This window comes from Nicotiana tabacum, chromosome 23 (assembly GCF_000715075.1).
Source record: "Nicotiana tabacum cultivar K326 chromosome 23, ASM71507v2, whole genome shotgun sequence".
Lineage (NCBI taxonomy): Eukaryota > Viridiplantae > Streptophyta > Magnoliopsida > Solanales > Solanaceae > Nicotiana > Nicotiana tabacum.
In genome coordinates, this window is record NC_134102.1 from 88460228 (window position 1) to 88473426 (window position 13199).

Sequence of the window (13199 nt, forward strand, 5' to 3'; positions counted from 1 at the left end):
GTTTGTTTATATTTCTTTGATGGTTAATAGCTTTAGTTTGATCTATGATGATTAATCCATGATTGCATTTGAAGTATCCCAGTGGCCATGAGTAAGTTTAAAATCTGGTTATCTTACATATTTATGCAACTTTTTGATGATGCCAAAAGGGGAAAAAAGGTTGTGATTTACACTTTGAACAGTGATGTTTATAACCTGATGAACCTGGTCCTTGATAATAAGTGATAAAAAGGGAAAATGTTTCTAACATTGTGTTGATTTTGAGCTAAGTTGAAACAGGGCTAAGCTTATGAAAAAGCACAGAGTTTGTCATCATTAAAAATGGGGAATTTGTTGGCCCAAGTGAAGGTTTGTTTTGAAGATTGACAAAAGAAGCTCACGCATGAACCAGGTCCATCCCTTGTGTGCATAGACACGGGCAGATTCGAGTATGTGGGATGCACGTGAAGGAGATAAGCTTAACTTGGTATAGTTGATATCTCCTGATCGAAAAGGTTGCATAATTGATAAGGAGAAGGACTCCTTAATCAAAGAGAACACTATCCAAGATAAGGGAGGAGTTAGAAGTTGAGATCAACTAGAACTCTTCCACCAAGGAAGAGTAGTATTAGAACTCTAGTTATTTCTTCATCTACTAACTCTATATATTGTAGGATGTTCTCATTCTATAAGTATGCACAAAAGCAGAAGTTAAACGTGAATTGAGAGCAAAATAGCAAGGCAATTTGCAAGCAATTCGTGTGTGATTCAAGTGTGCAAACCTGAAGCTATATGAACCAGATAGAAGAACCAGTTCCAAGTGTCTGTCTTTTATTCTAGTTCAATTGTAGTAGGTGTTTTCATATTATACCTTTCAGCTTTATCTAGAGGCAATTGTTATAAGTACTCACAGTATTTAAGTTAGAGTTAACTTGAAGTTGTCGCAGCAGTTAGAGGCTGGTTGCCACAACGGGATTAGAGTTAATCCTAGGTTTACAAAAGTATTTTATAAATGCAATTCTTGGCTCAGTGATTTAGTGAAGAGTTTGGGAAAATCCTACTGAGAAGTAGGTCGTGATTTTTTCACCTTTTGAGCCAGGTGTTTTCCACGTAAAATACTTGTGTTCTTTACTTTTCGCATTTACTATTTCACCAATAGTAGGTTAAGGAACACATAGAAGAATTCGGTCCTTCTATAATCAGTTTAAACGAAAAATTGGGTACCACACAAATTACCCCTCTTGTGTGGTATTGAAGTTAAAACATCACTAGTCAAATATTTAATTTTATTTATTAGTGTGTCAAAACCTTAAACTACACATAAAAAGCATACAGAAGGAGAAGTGCAAAAAGACCAACGTACATCGTCCAGTCAAAAAATGTACACAATTTACCCAAGTACAAATCAGTCCAGATATATACAACCAATAGCTACACATTTCAATTTATATTACTTGCTATATGTACGCTTTTAACCCATATTGCTTGGATCATCCTAAAAAGCCCCCGCACCCGTATCAGATTTTAAAAAGTTATATATTTTGGAGGATCTTACACTAGTACGCCAGCATTTTTGGAGGATTCGAGCAGCATAGCTTTAACCAAACCGACTGATACTAGCTTCTCTAAGATTATGTGAGTGGTGGGATAAAAGAAACTGGAACAAGTGAAGTCTTGTATGTTTCTTTTTCAATTATCCAAATGGATTTCCTCCCCCAGATGAAAAGCTATTCGATGTAGCAGGCGTTGGATATGTGCCATTGGACTGTTGAAGAGGATTTAGGGAAGCGAAGGCGGCTTCATCTTTGCCAATGCTAGTATTCCCTTGTGGTCTGTGATGAAATATTGAAATGTTAATTTACATGATAAGAGTGTTTAGTCATTGAGTATCAGTTGTAACCTGAAAATTACAGGCAAAATTACTCTCTTCAAGTTAAGAGAACAATTCTTGCTAGCACGTTCTGATTCGTGGTTATTCATGTTAATCAGCGTCAAAATTGCACACAAGAAAAAACATATTGAAGGCATCCGGCCTATAATTGCAATCCAAAATATTTACATGGATTCTGGAACAGAAACCTTACACGGTAAGGGCCATGTTGTTCGGTATCTGTTGTCCTACATATGGTCCTGCAGGAACTATCAGAAAGATAAGATCAATTTCATAATAAACAGACAGTTGAAACTGCGTTCAAGCTGAATCTATCAGAGAAAGCATACGTTTATTTACTTAATTTTGTCTTTAACAATATGATTTACCTCCAGAAATTGTCATTCCATAATTAGCTGTTTGTGGAGGCAGTGCAAAAGCATAAGGCAGTTGCTGAGGCTGTACACTTATTGGAGCTGAAACAGTTGGCAGTGCTGCTTGCATAGTTAACATGGACGGGAACTAAACGAAAAGAAACATCTCAATTTGAGAGAATGCAAAATCAAAAATAAATGTTATTTTTGCTATTAATGGTCACATTCAGAGCTTAATAACCTTTCACAGAGACTTGACATACCTCTGGGGCTTGAACTTGAGGGCCGTCTTGACCAATATCAAATGGATTTCTTGATTTTGCGGAGTTTGGGAGAGCTGGAATTGACTGTAACAGCAGTTTCTTTAAATTAGAACATTAACCTATCCCATTGTTCAAATTCAGTAGAGTAATGAAATGTGATATACCATTGCAGCCGGATGGTATTGCATGCCGTGAGGGCGAAATTGCCAACCCGGAACAGCTGTAGGATGATAGCATGATGTGAAAAGGTCCTGTATCAAAATTATCTCCATTTATTACTTCTACTTCTATTTCGCGACATCCACCTAATTAAGATGCATAAAGCCAGTTGAAAAGTTACCGCTGGGAGTTCTTTTCTTCCTACAGATTTTGGATCATTTGTTGTCACAGAGGCAGCTTGATTTGCAGTTGGTGCTTCAGCATTTCCTGTAGGTTTTCCAGTATTTTGCTTCCAGTAAACACGAGGAAAAAAATTAGTTGCATCTCTGAGTGTATCGACAAAGAGCCTGTTCTTAAGCAACCAATTTAGTGACCTCTACTTTTTAAATACAACAACAACTAGCCTCACTAACCATGTCGCTTCATTTAAGTTTATCTTGGACCAATATTATACAAATAAAACTTAAAGTACTAGAAATTCTCTATATTTTCTGCTGGCATATAAAATGCTGACTTGTAGAAAACATAGGACCTGAAATAAACATATTAACATGACTAAACAAAATTCCCAACATAGGACCTCTACTTTTGAAATGTTTTAGAAACTTTTGCACATTTGGCGTGTCACGCTCAAGTTTTACGTTAATTAAGAAACTTCACAAAGCCCTCTCACCTGACCATATAAAGCATCAAATGATGCAGTACTCTGTTGAATACTGGAGCTATTGATCCCCATAGCCACTGCAGAAAGCTTATTATTGATCGATCGCGTCTGTTGTCCATTGGTTATTTTTTCAGTGGAATCATTAGGTCCAGGCAACGCTTGGGTACTTTCGGGCGAAGCCACTGTAGGTCCAAAACCACTAGAAACTACAGTTGCAACTGATGTTGCTTCAGTAGCAGCTGGTGTTTCTGTCGACGCAACTGCTGGAGTTGACATGTCAATAAACAACGATTCCAGTAAATTCAAACTGGAAACTTTATCTGCTGAGGAAGGTGGAGTTGAGGTATTGGAAGTCTCTTTAGGTGGATCTGTTTGTTGTGCCTGTTGAGGCTGAGGATCAGTTTCCAAATCAATCAAGCTACCAAGATTGGCAGCTGCCTTTTCCTTTGCCATTTTCTGCAATTAAGAATTTTATAGATCAAGAACATTGATAAGAAAATCACACTACATGTAATATGGCCAAATTTTAATGACATTTGCCATAACATAATATCCATTATAACAAATTTGTGGATCATGACATTTGTCATGACATAATATCCATTATTAGGCCAAGGATTTCTTGCTATAAATAGAGTAGTTTCTCCTCATTTGAAAACACACCAATTCAATAACTTTTCACTCGTCTTTCTTTCTCCCCCTTTATTTCATTATAGAGTATTTTGTAAAAGAGTGAGTGTTGGGAAACACTTTTGTGAACCCTTTCTTTGGAGTGATCTTGTGAGGTTATTCTCTTGGGGTATTTGGCAATTAGAGTATTTACTCTAATTTTGTATTCTCTTTTGTACTCTTGTTGGTATAGTGAAATTGCTTCTCTCCACTTGTGGACGTAGGTCACCTTGACCGAACCACGTTAAATTTGTGTCTTCTTTATCTTCTTTAATTGCCGTTATTATCAACTTGCATTGTCTTTGTTATTATCATTATAACATTGTTTGACTAAATTCTGCACTACTCGATGTCCCGATCCTAAAAAATTGGTATCAGAGCCAGATCTAACCGGGTTAGTTTAAAAAGCCAAAATGACTCTAACAAAGTCTTATATTGAGAAATTTGACCGAAGTGCAAACTTCGGAATGTGGTAATTAAAGATGGAAGCTATCCTAATTCAGGATGGCTTAGATTTGGCACTGCAAGGAAATGAGAAGATGCTGGATAAAATGACGGACGAGGAGTTTGCCGTCATAGACAAAAAGACAAAAGCAGGTATTATTTTAAATCTTTCAAATGAGGTTTTGCGTGAAGTTGCAGCAGAAAGCTCAGCCAAAGGCATATGGGAAAAGCTTAAAACCCTATATATGAAAAGAATAGTAGAAAACAGGCTTTACCTAAAGCAAAAACTCTACACTTTTCGTATGGCTGAAGGTACCTCTATACTTACACATGATGATACTTTTGATTCTCTTCTTATGGATTTAAGTAACATAGATGCTGAAATCAAAGATGAGGATCAAGCTATATTATTGCTTGTTTCCTTATCCCAGTCGTTTAAACATATAAGGGATACTATGCTTTATGAAAAGGATAATATTTCTTATAAAGATATCAAATCTATTTTGAAATCAAAAGAACAAATAGATAGAGATATTACTGGGGAAACTAGTGGGAACAAAGGAGAAGGCTTATTCATAAGAGGTAGATCCAATAAGAAAGATTCAAGTAGTGAGAAACCTAAATCAAGGTCAAAACCCAGATACAGAAATGTCATGTACAAATATTGTCATAAGAAAGGTCACATTATTTCTGAATGCTTTAAATTGAAAAACAAATAAAAGCATACAGAAAACAAAAATGAGCACAAAAATACTGATACTGCCGAAGCAAGTGTAATTGCTGATAAGACTGAGGGAACTATTTTTTTAGCAACTAATAATAGTTTCAAATCTAACAATGAGTGAATTTTATATTCGGGTTGTTCTTATCATATGTGTCCCAGTCGGAATTTATTTACCACATATGAATCTATTGGAGGTGGAGTTATCTTGATGGGCAACAATGCTGCCTGCAAAGTTATTGGAAAAGGTACAATCCGAATCAAAATGCATGATGGTATGGTGAGAACTCTCACCGATGTTAGACATGTTCCTGACTTGAAGAAAAATCTCATCTCTTTGGACACTATAGAATCTCTTGGGTGCAAGTACACAGGTGAAGGTGGAGTTCTGAAAATTTCTCATGGTGCTCTTGTGATCATGAAAGCACGCAGATCTGCTACGTTGCATACTTTTTTGGGATCTACTGTTACAAGTGTTGCTACAGTTTCAATATCAGATAAATCAGATTCTGACATCACCAAATTATGGCATATGCGATTGGGGCATATGAGTGAAAAAAGTCTTTCCATCCTCAGTAAAAGAGGTCTCTTATGTGGCCAAAGTACCAGAAATATGGAGTTCTGTGAACAATGTGTGTTCGGGAAGCAGAAAAGAGTCAGCTTCAAATCTCCAGCAATTCATAAAACAAAAGATACTTTGGATTACATTCATTCAGATCTTTGGGGTCCTTCACGTACCCCATCAAAAGGTGGTGCCAGGTATATTTTAACTTTCATTGATGATTATTCAAAGAAAGTTTGGGTTTATTTCCTGAAAAATAAAAGTGAAGTTTTCTTAAATTTCAAACAATGGAAAGTTTTGATTGAGAAGCAAACAGGAAAACAGATTAAGCGGCTTAGAACAGATAATGGCTTGGAATTTTGTAATAATGAATTCAATGAACTTTGCAACAATGAAGGAATTGCTCGACATCGTACTGTGAGAATGACACCTCAGCAAAATGGTGTGGCAGAAAGGATGAATAGAACTCTTTTGGAAAGGGTTCGTTGCTTGATTTCAAATGTTGGGTTGACAAATGCCTTTTGGGCAGAAGCTATCTCTACAGCTTGTTATATTGTCAACCGAGCTCCTTCTGTACCTTTGAACTTTAAGACTCCAGAGAAAATGTGGTCAGGTACTCCTACTAATTATTCTGATTTAAAGATATTTGGTTGCCTTGCATACATGCATGTAAATGATGGAAAATTAGAGCCAAGGGCTAAAAAGTGCATTTTGCTTGGGTATGCATCTGGGGTGAAAGGATACCGACTATAGTATCCTGATCCCACTGCACCAAAATTTATAATTAGCAGAGATGTAACCTATGATGAATTCTCTATGTTACATTCTAGAAAAGATTCTTATAGTTCTTGTAATACAGATAAAGGAAGGAGTACACAGAACCAGGTGGAGATTGAGATTGGCATTCCTTCTTAGCCAAGCTCATCAACTTTAGAGCAAAATACAGTTGAAACTCCTGAAGTTGAGACAGAAGCTGAAATTTCTGAAGTTGAGACTCTTGAAGTTGAACTAGAAGAAGAGGAGTATTCTATAGCCAAACATAGACCAAGAAGAGAAGGTAAACAACCATTAAGGTTTGGAGATTATATTACATTTGCTTTTTCAATTGCAAAGGAAACTGAAGAAATTGGAGAACCATCAAAATATTCAAAAGCAATTTCTGGTGCTGACTCAGCCAAGTGGTTGATTGCAATGAATGAAGAAATTGAGTCTCTCCACAAGAATGGTACTTAGTCTCTTGTGAAGCTGCCATCAGGAAAAAGAATTGTTGGTTGCAAATGGGTCTTCAAGAAAAAGGATGGCATTCCAGGGGTTGAAGATGCGAGGTATAAGGCACGATTAGTTGCAAAGGGCTATAGTCAGGTACAAGGAGTTGATTTTAATTATATTTTCTCACCTGTTGTTAAACATAGCTCTATTCGTGTCTTGCTTGCCTTCGTTGCCATGTATGATTTGGAATTAGAACAACTTGATGTTAAGGCAAATTTCTTATATGGCGAACTTGAGGAACAAATATACATGCATCAACCCGAAGAATTTGAAATTGAAGGAAAAGAAGATCATGTTTGCTTGTTGAAGAAATCCTTATACAGATTAAAGTAGTCTCCAAGACAATGGTATAAAAGGTTTGATTCCTTTATGTTGGGTTATGGCTATTCGAGGAGCATGTATGATAGTTGTGTTTACTTTCGGAAGTTAAATGATGGTTCATTTGTGTACCTATTATTATATGTTGATGACATGCTCATTGCTGCTAAGAATTTAACAGAAATTCACAACTTGAAAAGTCAGCTGAAAAGTGAATTTGAGATGAAAGATTTGGGAGCAACTAAGAAAATCCTTGGCTTGGAGATCAAAAGAGATCGAAAAGCCAACAGGCTATTTCTGACCCAGAAGAAGTACTTGGAGAAAGTCTTGGAGAGGTTTGGCATGAAAGATGCTAAACCAGTTAGTATCCTTCTTGCTGCTAATTTTAAGTTATCAGCTTCTCAGTCCCCGCAGTCAGAGGAAGAAGAGAGGTACATGGCACAGGTTCCTTATTCCAGTGGAGTCAGCAGTATTATGTATGCAATGATTTGTACACGTCCAGACATTTCTCATGCAGTGAGCGTGGTAAGCTGGTATATGGCTTGCCCTGGTAAAGTACATTGGCATGCTGTGAAATGAATTCTTAGATACTTGCGAGGTACTTCAAACACATGTTTGGAGTTTGGGAGAACTACTAACACTTTGGTTGGTTTTGTAGACTCAGATTATGCAGGTGATCCTGACAAAAGAAGATCACTGACAGCCTATGTATTTTGCATCGGTGGTTGCGCTATTAGTTGCAAAGCTACATTACAACATGTAGTAACTTTATCTACTACCGAAGCAGAATATATGGCAGTGACCGAGGCAATCAAAGAAGCTTTATGGTTGAAGGGTCTATTTGCGGAACTCAGTTTACACAAAAGTGGTATTACCATTTTCTGTGATAGTCAAAGTGCTATTCACTTGACTAAAGATAAAATGTATCATGAGAGGACGAAGCACATTGATATAAAGTATCATTTCATCCGAGAAACCATCGCTAAAAGAAAAGTCTCTATTCAGAAGATCAACACTAAAGACAATTCTGCTAACATGTTCACAAAACCTCTTCCAGTGTCCAAGTTCAAGCTTTGCGTGAACTTGATTGGCATTTATGAAGAATGATTTTGCCCATTGGGGTTTTTGCGGAGAAGGTGGAGCAAATTTACTATATATAAGCCGAAATTAGGCCAATGTGGAGATTTGTAATACGGCCAAATTTTTATGACATTTGCCATGACATAATATCCATTATAACAAATTTGTAGATCATGACATTTTCCATGACATAATATCCATTATTAGGCCAAGGATTTCTTGCTATAAATAGAGGAGTTTCTCCTCATTTGAAAACGCACCAATTCAAGAGCTTTTCACTCTTGTCTTTCTTTCTCCTCCTTTATTTCATTATAGAGTATTTTGTAAGAGAGTGAGTGTTGGAAAATACTTGTGTGAACCCTTTCTTTGGAGTGATCTCGTGAGGTTATTCTCTAGGGGTATTTGGTAATTAGAGTATTTACTCTAATTTTGTACTCTCTTATGTACTCTTATTGGTATAGTGAAATTGCTTCTCTCCGCTTGTGGACGTAGGTCACCTTGACCGAACCATGTTGAATTTATGTCTTCTTTATCTTCTTTAATTACCGTTAATATCAACTTGCATTGTCTTTGTTATTATCATTATAATATTGTTTGATTAAATTTCGCACTCCCGGTTTCTCGATCCTAACACTACATCTAGAACTTAATTTGTCATATGCATTAAATGCAGCATTAGTACTTCACAGTCGTCTACGTTATGCCATGCTTTCATTATATAATGAGAAATCAAATGTACAACAAGATTACTAGGACATAGCATTAGGTAATAGTATCATTTTTCTACCAACAATAGACGATTTCATTTTTCTACGTTATGCCATGGTTTCACTAAGATAAGATGGGAAGTTTAAAATTAAAAGTTCCAAAATATAAAAACGGGATATTTTTTTGTAAAAACATAATTAATTAGAAATAATCACAAATCTCACCTCATCCTCAGCAGAGCTTTCACTAACTTTGCCACATGATTTAGGAGACTCACCAACCTTGAGAGCTATAACTTTGTCACCCAAGATTTCATTGATTGAACGTATCCTGGGGGGACTAGAAACCTCCTCTGTGTTTAGTGAAACAGGCGACCTACTTCTACGCCTGGATTCTGATTTTGAGAATATATGATATTGATATCGTTTAACATCACCACTTCCTTCATCTCGGAACCTGTCATCAACTATTTCAAAGCGAGTCGGTAGGCTCCTCTCCCTACTAGATCTCTTACCAACTTGGTTGTAATTACGTGGACTTCTTCTTTCTTCCATGGAATATGATCTTATGTTCAAGTCATCGCTTCTTTTTCTTGGACTAAAATTTTCAAATGAACATCTATCAGCATCTCCAGCTATATACCTTTCCTTATAGTCATCTTTTATACTCTGTGGAAGGCATAACATAAGGACATATATCAAAAAGTGTGGTGCCAAACGGAAGGACAACTATTTTTATCAGCCTCTAACACTTCTACCTAAACACGTGACTGCTTATTTACAAAATCAGCATCAGCACGTAAAAGTGTTTTTCAGCATTTAATGCTTATCAGCTACTTTCAATATATTAACTCAGTTAAATTGACTCTAGCACATTAACAACTGCTAGCAGAAATATGAAATGTTTTAGCTGAACCTGCTACATCCACAATTGGATATATACTTACCGTTTTCACTGCGGGAAGTTTGTCGTGGCCCCTCTCACCTGTATATTTCCGGTCCACATAAACATGCTTTATAAAATCCCGAAGTCTATGAAGATTACTGTAACGTAAAAACAATATTAATATTGGGCCATATCTTCGAAAATATACTTTTCTTGTCATTGAGTTACTGACTATAAGAAAATATTACCTGGAATCTGGATATGAATTACGATATGTATCCCACGTTTTGAAGTAGATTTCCTTTGCTCGCTAAAATAAAGACAAGCGAATTAGCCTCTTATAAGAGGATGATTTACAAGCAAAATGTGCATGTTACGTTTAACTGGCAAAATGTGCATGTGTACCTCATTACCCCCAGCTTCCAAAGCACTAACTTCTTCTTCATTAAATCTAGCCATTGACACGGATTTTACCCTATGTGTAAACTCGCGGCTGAAATTGTTTGAACAAAAAATGAATAATCAAATCCATAAATCTGAAAATAACTTAGCCATTAATGAGATATTTACTGCACTCCGCTGCAACGTGTGCAGACAAATGTCCAGAAATTTGTGCAGATATATTGTGGCCCCTGCTAAGAGGAAGCAAAAACACAAGACATTAATTAGAAAGGTGTAACATTGTGCACTCTTGATCACTTCATTGCTACATGTGCAAAAACAAATTAGAATTGTCTGCTATGCTTCTATACGTCTAAGACGAATTGACAAATTAACAAACATTTGCTTGGCTAACTATATACTGGACTCAATACTAGAAATTCTCTATATTTTTTTTACTGGCATATAAAACTTTGACGTGACAAAAAGAATCCTAGAAAACGATCGACCTAAAGTCGGTGTGCCAACATGACTAATTCTAAACATAGTTTTCTTTCATTGTGCCTAATTCTAATGTGAACTAGTTCTACATTAGTTTAGTAATAGAAGAAACAAAAAACAAAGAAAATATATATTGGGCATGAACTGACGTGACAAATTAAATTAATGGTAAGTGTGTGTGTATAGAAACAATTTGGAAAGGGTTACGTACCAAACTGTTGCAGTTGATACATCTCTTGTTGTCTGGAAGCCTTAAAAGACCACGAATGATCTTTTCTATTCTTTCCTCTTCTTTCATTCTTTTGAACATTTTATTGATCTCCTTCAATTTCAACCCCTTTTTCCAACCCTTAATTAATTGCCTGTTTATCAACAACAAAAAAAGGCAAATAAAACTTACAAGACAAAAATGATTAATCTTTCACTCTTAATTGAAATCCACAAATAGACTTGTGTTTCATCATACCCTTTCTCTAACCTTTCTTTTTGCGGTTTTGCATGTTATGTAAAAAAAAAAAAAAAAAAAAAAAGCTGCTACTTGTTTTCATACTGCGTATTAATTAACTCATTTTTGAATACTTGTAGCTACCCAAGAAAAGGAAAGAGCAGAAAATTAAAAAGAAAAGCTAATTACCTGATAAAATTAGAGTATATTTAATTTATGATTGAAGGGAGATTGATAGAAGATTTTAGATTTTGGAGGGGAAAATCGATGCGATATGAAAGTTGCTAGCTTTATTTTCATGGTAGACAAAAGAAATTCTTTCTCTTTTTTTTTTTGGGAGGTTTGGGGGGGGGGGGGGATTGGGGTGCGAGGAGAGGTGAAGAGGGACTTTTGGCGGTTTTGTCGGTTGAGTGACCGTTAACTTCAGCACCATCAGTGTACCAAATTTTCTTTTCTTTACTTTTTTTAGGCATTGTAAATTTAGCTAATTTTTGAAAGAAAAACTTATACGCACGTGGTATCTACAGCAAATTAATAAATGGAAACACCGAATGTAAAAACTACTGATTGCAAGGTTATGAGTGAGTGATTTTCGACCCAACATATAGGCTCTTGGTTATGGACTTGTAGATTAAGAGGGAGAAAAGGACGAGAGCGGTATTTGGTCAACCTAAGATTAAGTGGAGAGGCTTGACTGAGGACAAAGCTCAGAAATTGGGGGAGAAGTTGTTAGATATGGGGGCTCGGAGGAGTTGTGGGAACGAGAGTAGTATGTGGACCTCGACAGCAAACTGCATTAGGGAAGCTGCTAGAGCGGTGTTAGGGATCACGAGGGGTTTCTCCAGGGGCCACAACAGTAACTGGTGGTGGAATGAAAAGGCCCAAGGTAAAGTAGAAGCCACGAAAGCGGCGTATATGAAACTAGTGGAGAACGTCGACAAGGAGGAGGGGAAGACGCTTAGGGTGTGTTACAAGAAGGCTAAGAAAGAGGCAAAGTTAGCGGTCACGGCGGCTAAGACCGCAGCATTTGAATGCCTGCATGCGGAACTTGGGGGTAGAGGCGATGACAAGAGACTGTTCAGGTTAGATACAGTTCGAGAAAAGAAGGCTCGGGACCTGGACCAAGTGAGGTGCATCAAAGACGAGGATAGTAAAGTATTGGTGGAAGAGGCATGCATTAGGCGCATGTGGCAGTCATACTTCCACAAACTCTTGAACGAGGATGAGGACAAGAACATTGTTCTAGGCGAGTTGGAGAAATCAGAGAACCAGCGTGATTTTAGGTTTTGTAGGCGTATTAAGGTTGAGGAAGTTAATGAGGTAATGCGGAAGATGAGTAGAGGCAGAGTGACTAGGCCAAACGAGATATCGGTAGAATTATGGAAGGCCGTAGGACGGGTAGGCTTGGAGAGGCTTACTGGACTATTTAATATCATTTTTAGGACTAAGAAGAAGCCCAAAGAATGGAGGTGGAGCTTTATGGTCCCGTTGTACAAGTACAGGGGTGATATCCAAATTGTAACACCTACAAGGATATTATGAGACACACTATGAAATATGGGAGAGGGTGGTGGAGAGGAGGGTGAGGAGGAGTGTGTCTATTTCGGAGAATCAGTTCGGTTTCGTATCGGGGCATTCCACCACAGAAACCATTCATATGGTAAGGAGGTTGGTGGAGCAGTATCGAGAAAGGAAGAGGGACCTGCATATGGTGTCCATCGATTTAGAAAAGGCTTATGATAAAATTACCAAGGAAGGTTCTATGGAGATGTCTGTGTAACGCCCCGAACTCGGGGAGCGCGACCAGCGCTCAATCGAGTGAACCCGACCGAGCAAGCCTATTAGATTCCTTCTACCCAAACTCATCCTTGAATAAAGAGAATACATATTTTTGTTAATTAGACAAT

The 13199-nt window shown here is 37.1% G+C and overlaps 2 protein-coding genes across 3 annotated transcripts; one reads left to right on the forward strand and one right to left on the reverse strand.

Annotated features, from left to right (window-relative positions):
• Positions 1 to 1278: 1278 nt before the first annotated feature.
• LOC107827099 (uncharacterized) lies at positions 1279 to 11567 on the reverse strand. Of its 2 annotated transcripts, none has more exons than XM_075246524.1 (14): positions 11482 to 11567; positions 11059 to 11209; positions 10536 to 10597; positions 10371 to 10458; positions 10214 to 10275; positions 10027 to 10123; positions 9305 to 9748; positions 3319 to 3765; positions 2827 to 2934; positions 2651 to 2737; positions 2487 to 2570; positions 2239 to 2371; positions 2064 to 2109; positions 1279 to 1811 (listed from the first exon to the last, which is right to left on the reverse strand). In XM_075246524.1, the coding sequence occupies exons 2-14, from the start codon at positions 11155 to 11157 to the stop codon at positions 1673 to 1675; spliced, it is 1896 nt and encodes a 631-aa protein (XP_075102625.1). In that variant the 5' UTR covers positions 11158 to 11209; positions 11482 to 11567; the 3' UTR covers positions 1279 to 1672. The 2 variants fall into 2 exon arrangements, with proteins under 2 accessions (XP_075102625.1, XP_075102624.1); XM_075246523.1 differs by having other exon boundaries at positions 2064 to 2118.
• Positions 11568 to 12027: 460 nt separating this feature from the next.
• LOC107786825 (uncharacterized) lies at positions 12028 to 12834 on the forward strand. The gene has a single exon (XM_016608326.1). It carries the CDS (start codon positions 12028 to 12030, stop codon positions 12832 to 12834), a length of 807 nt encoding a protein of 268 aa, XP_016463812.1.
• Positions 12835 to 13199: the final 365 nt, after the last annotated feature.

Excerpts from the sequence above, each read along its gene's own strand:
- LOC107827099 (XM_075246523.1), bottom strand. The coding sequence starts at position 11,157 with ATGTTCAAAAGAATGAAAGAAGAGGAAAGAATAGAAAAGATCATTCGT. Across the intron at positions 3,766-9,304 it reads AAAGCTCTGCTGAGGATGAG|AAAATGGCAAAGGAAAAGGC; the intron begins GTGAGATTTGTG and ends TCTTAATTGCAG. Across the intron at positions 2,935-3,318 it reads TTGATGCTTTATATGGTCAG|CAAAATACTGGAAAACCTAC; the intron begins GTGAGAGGGCTT and ends GTTTACTGGAAG.
- LOC107786825 (XM_016608326.1), top strand. The coding sequence starts at position 12,028 with ATGGGGGCTCGGAGGAGTTGTGGGAACGAGAGTAGTATGTGGACCTCG.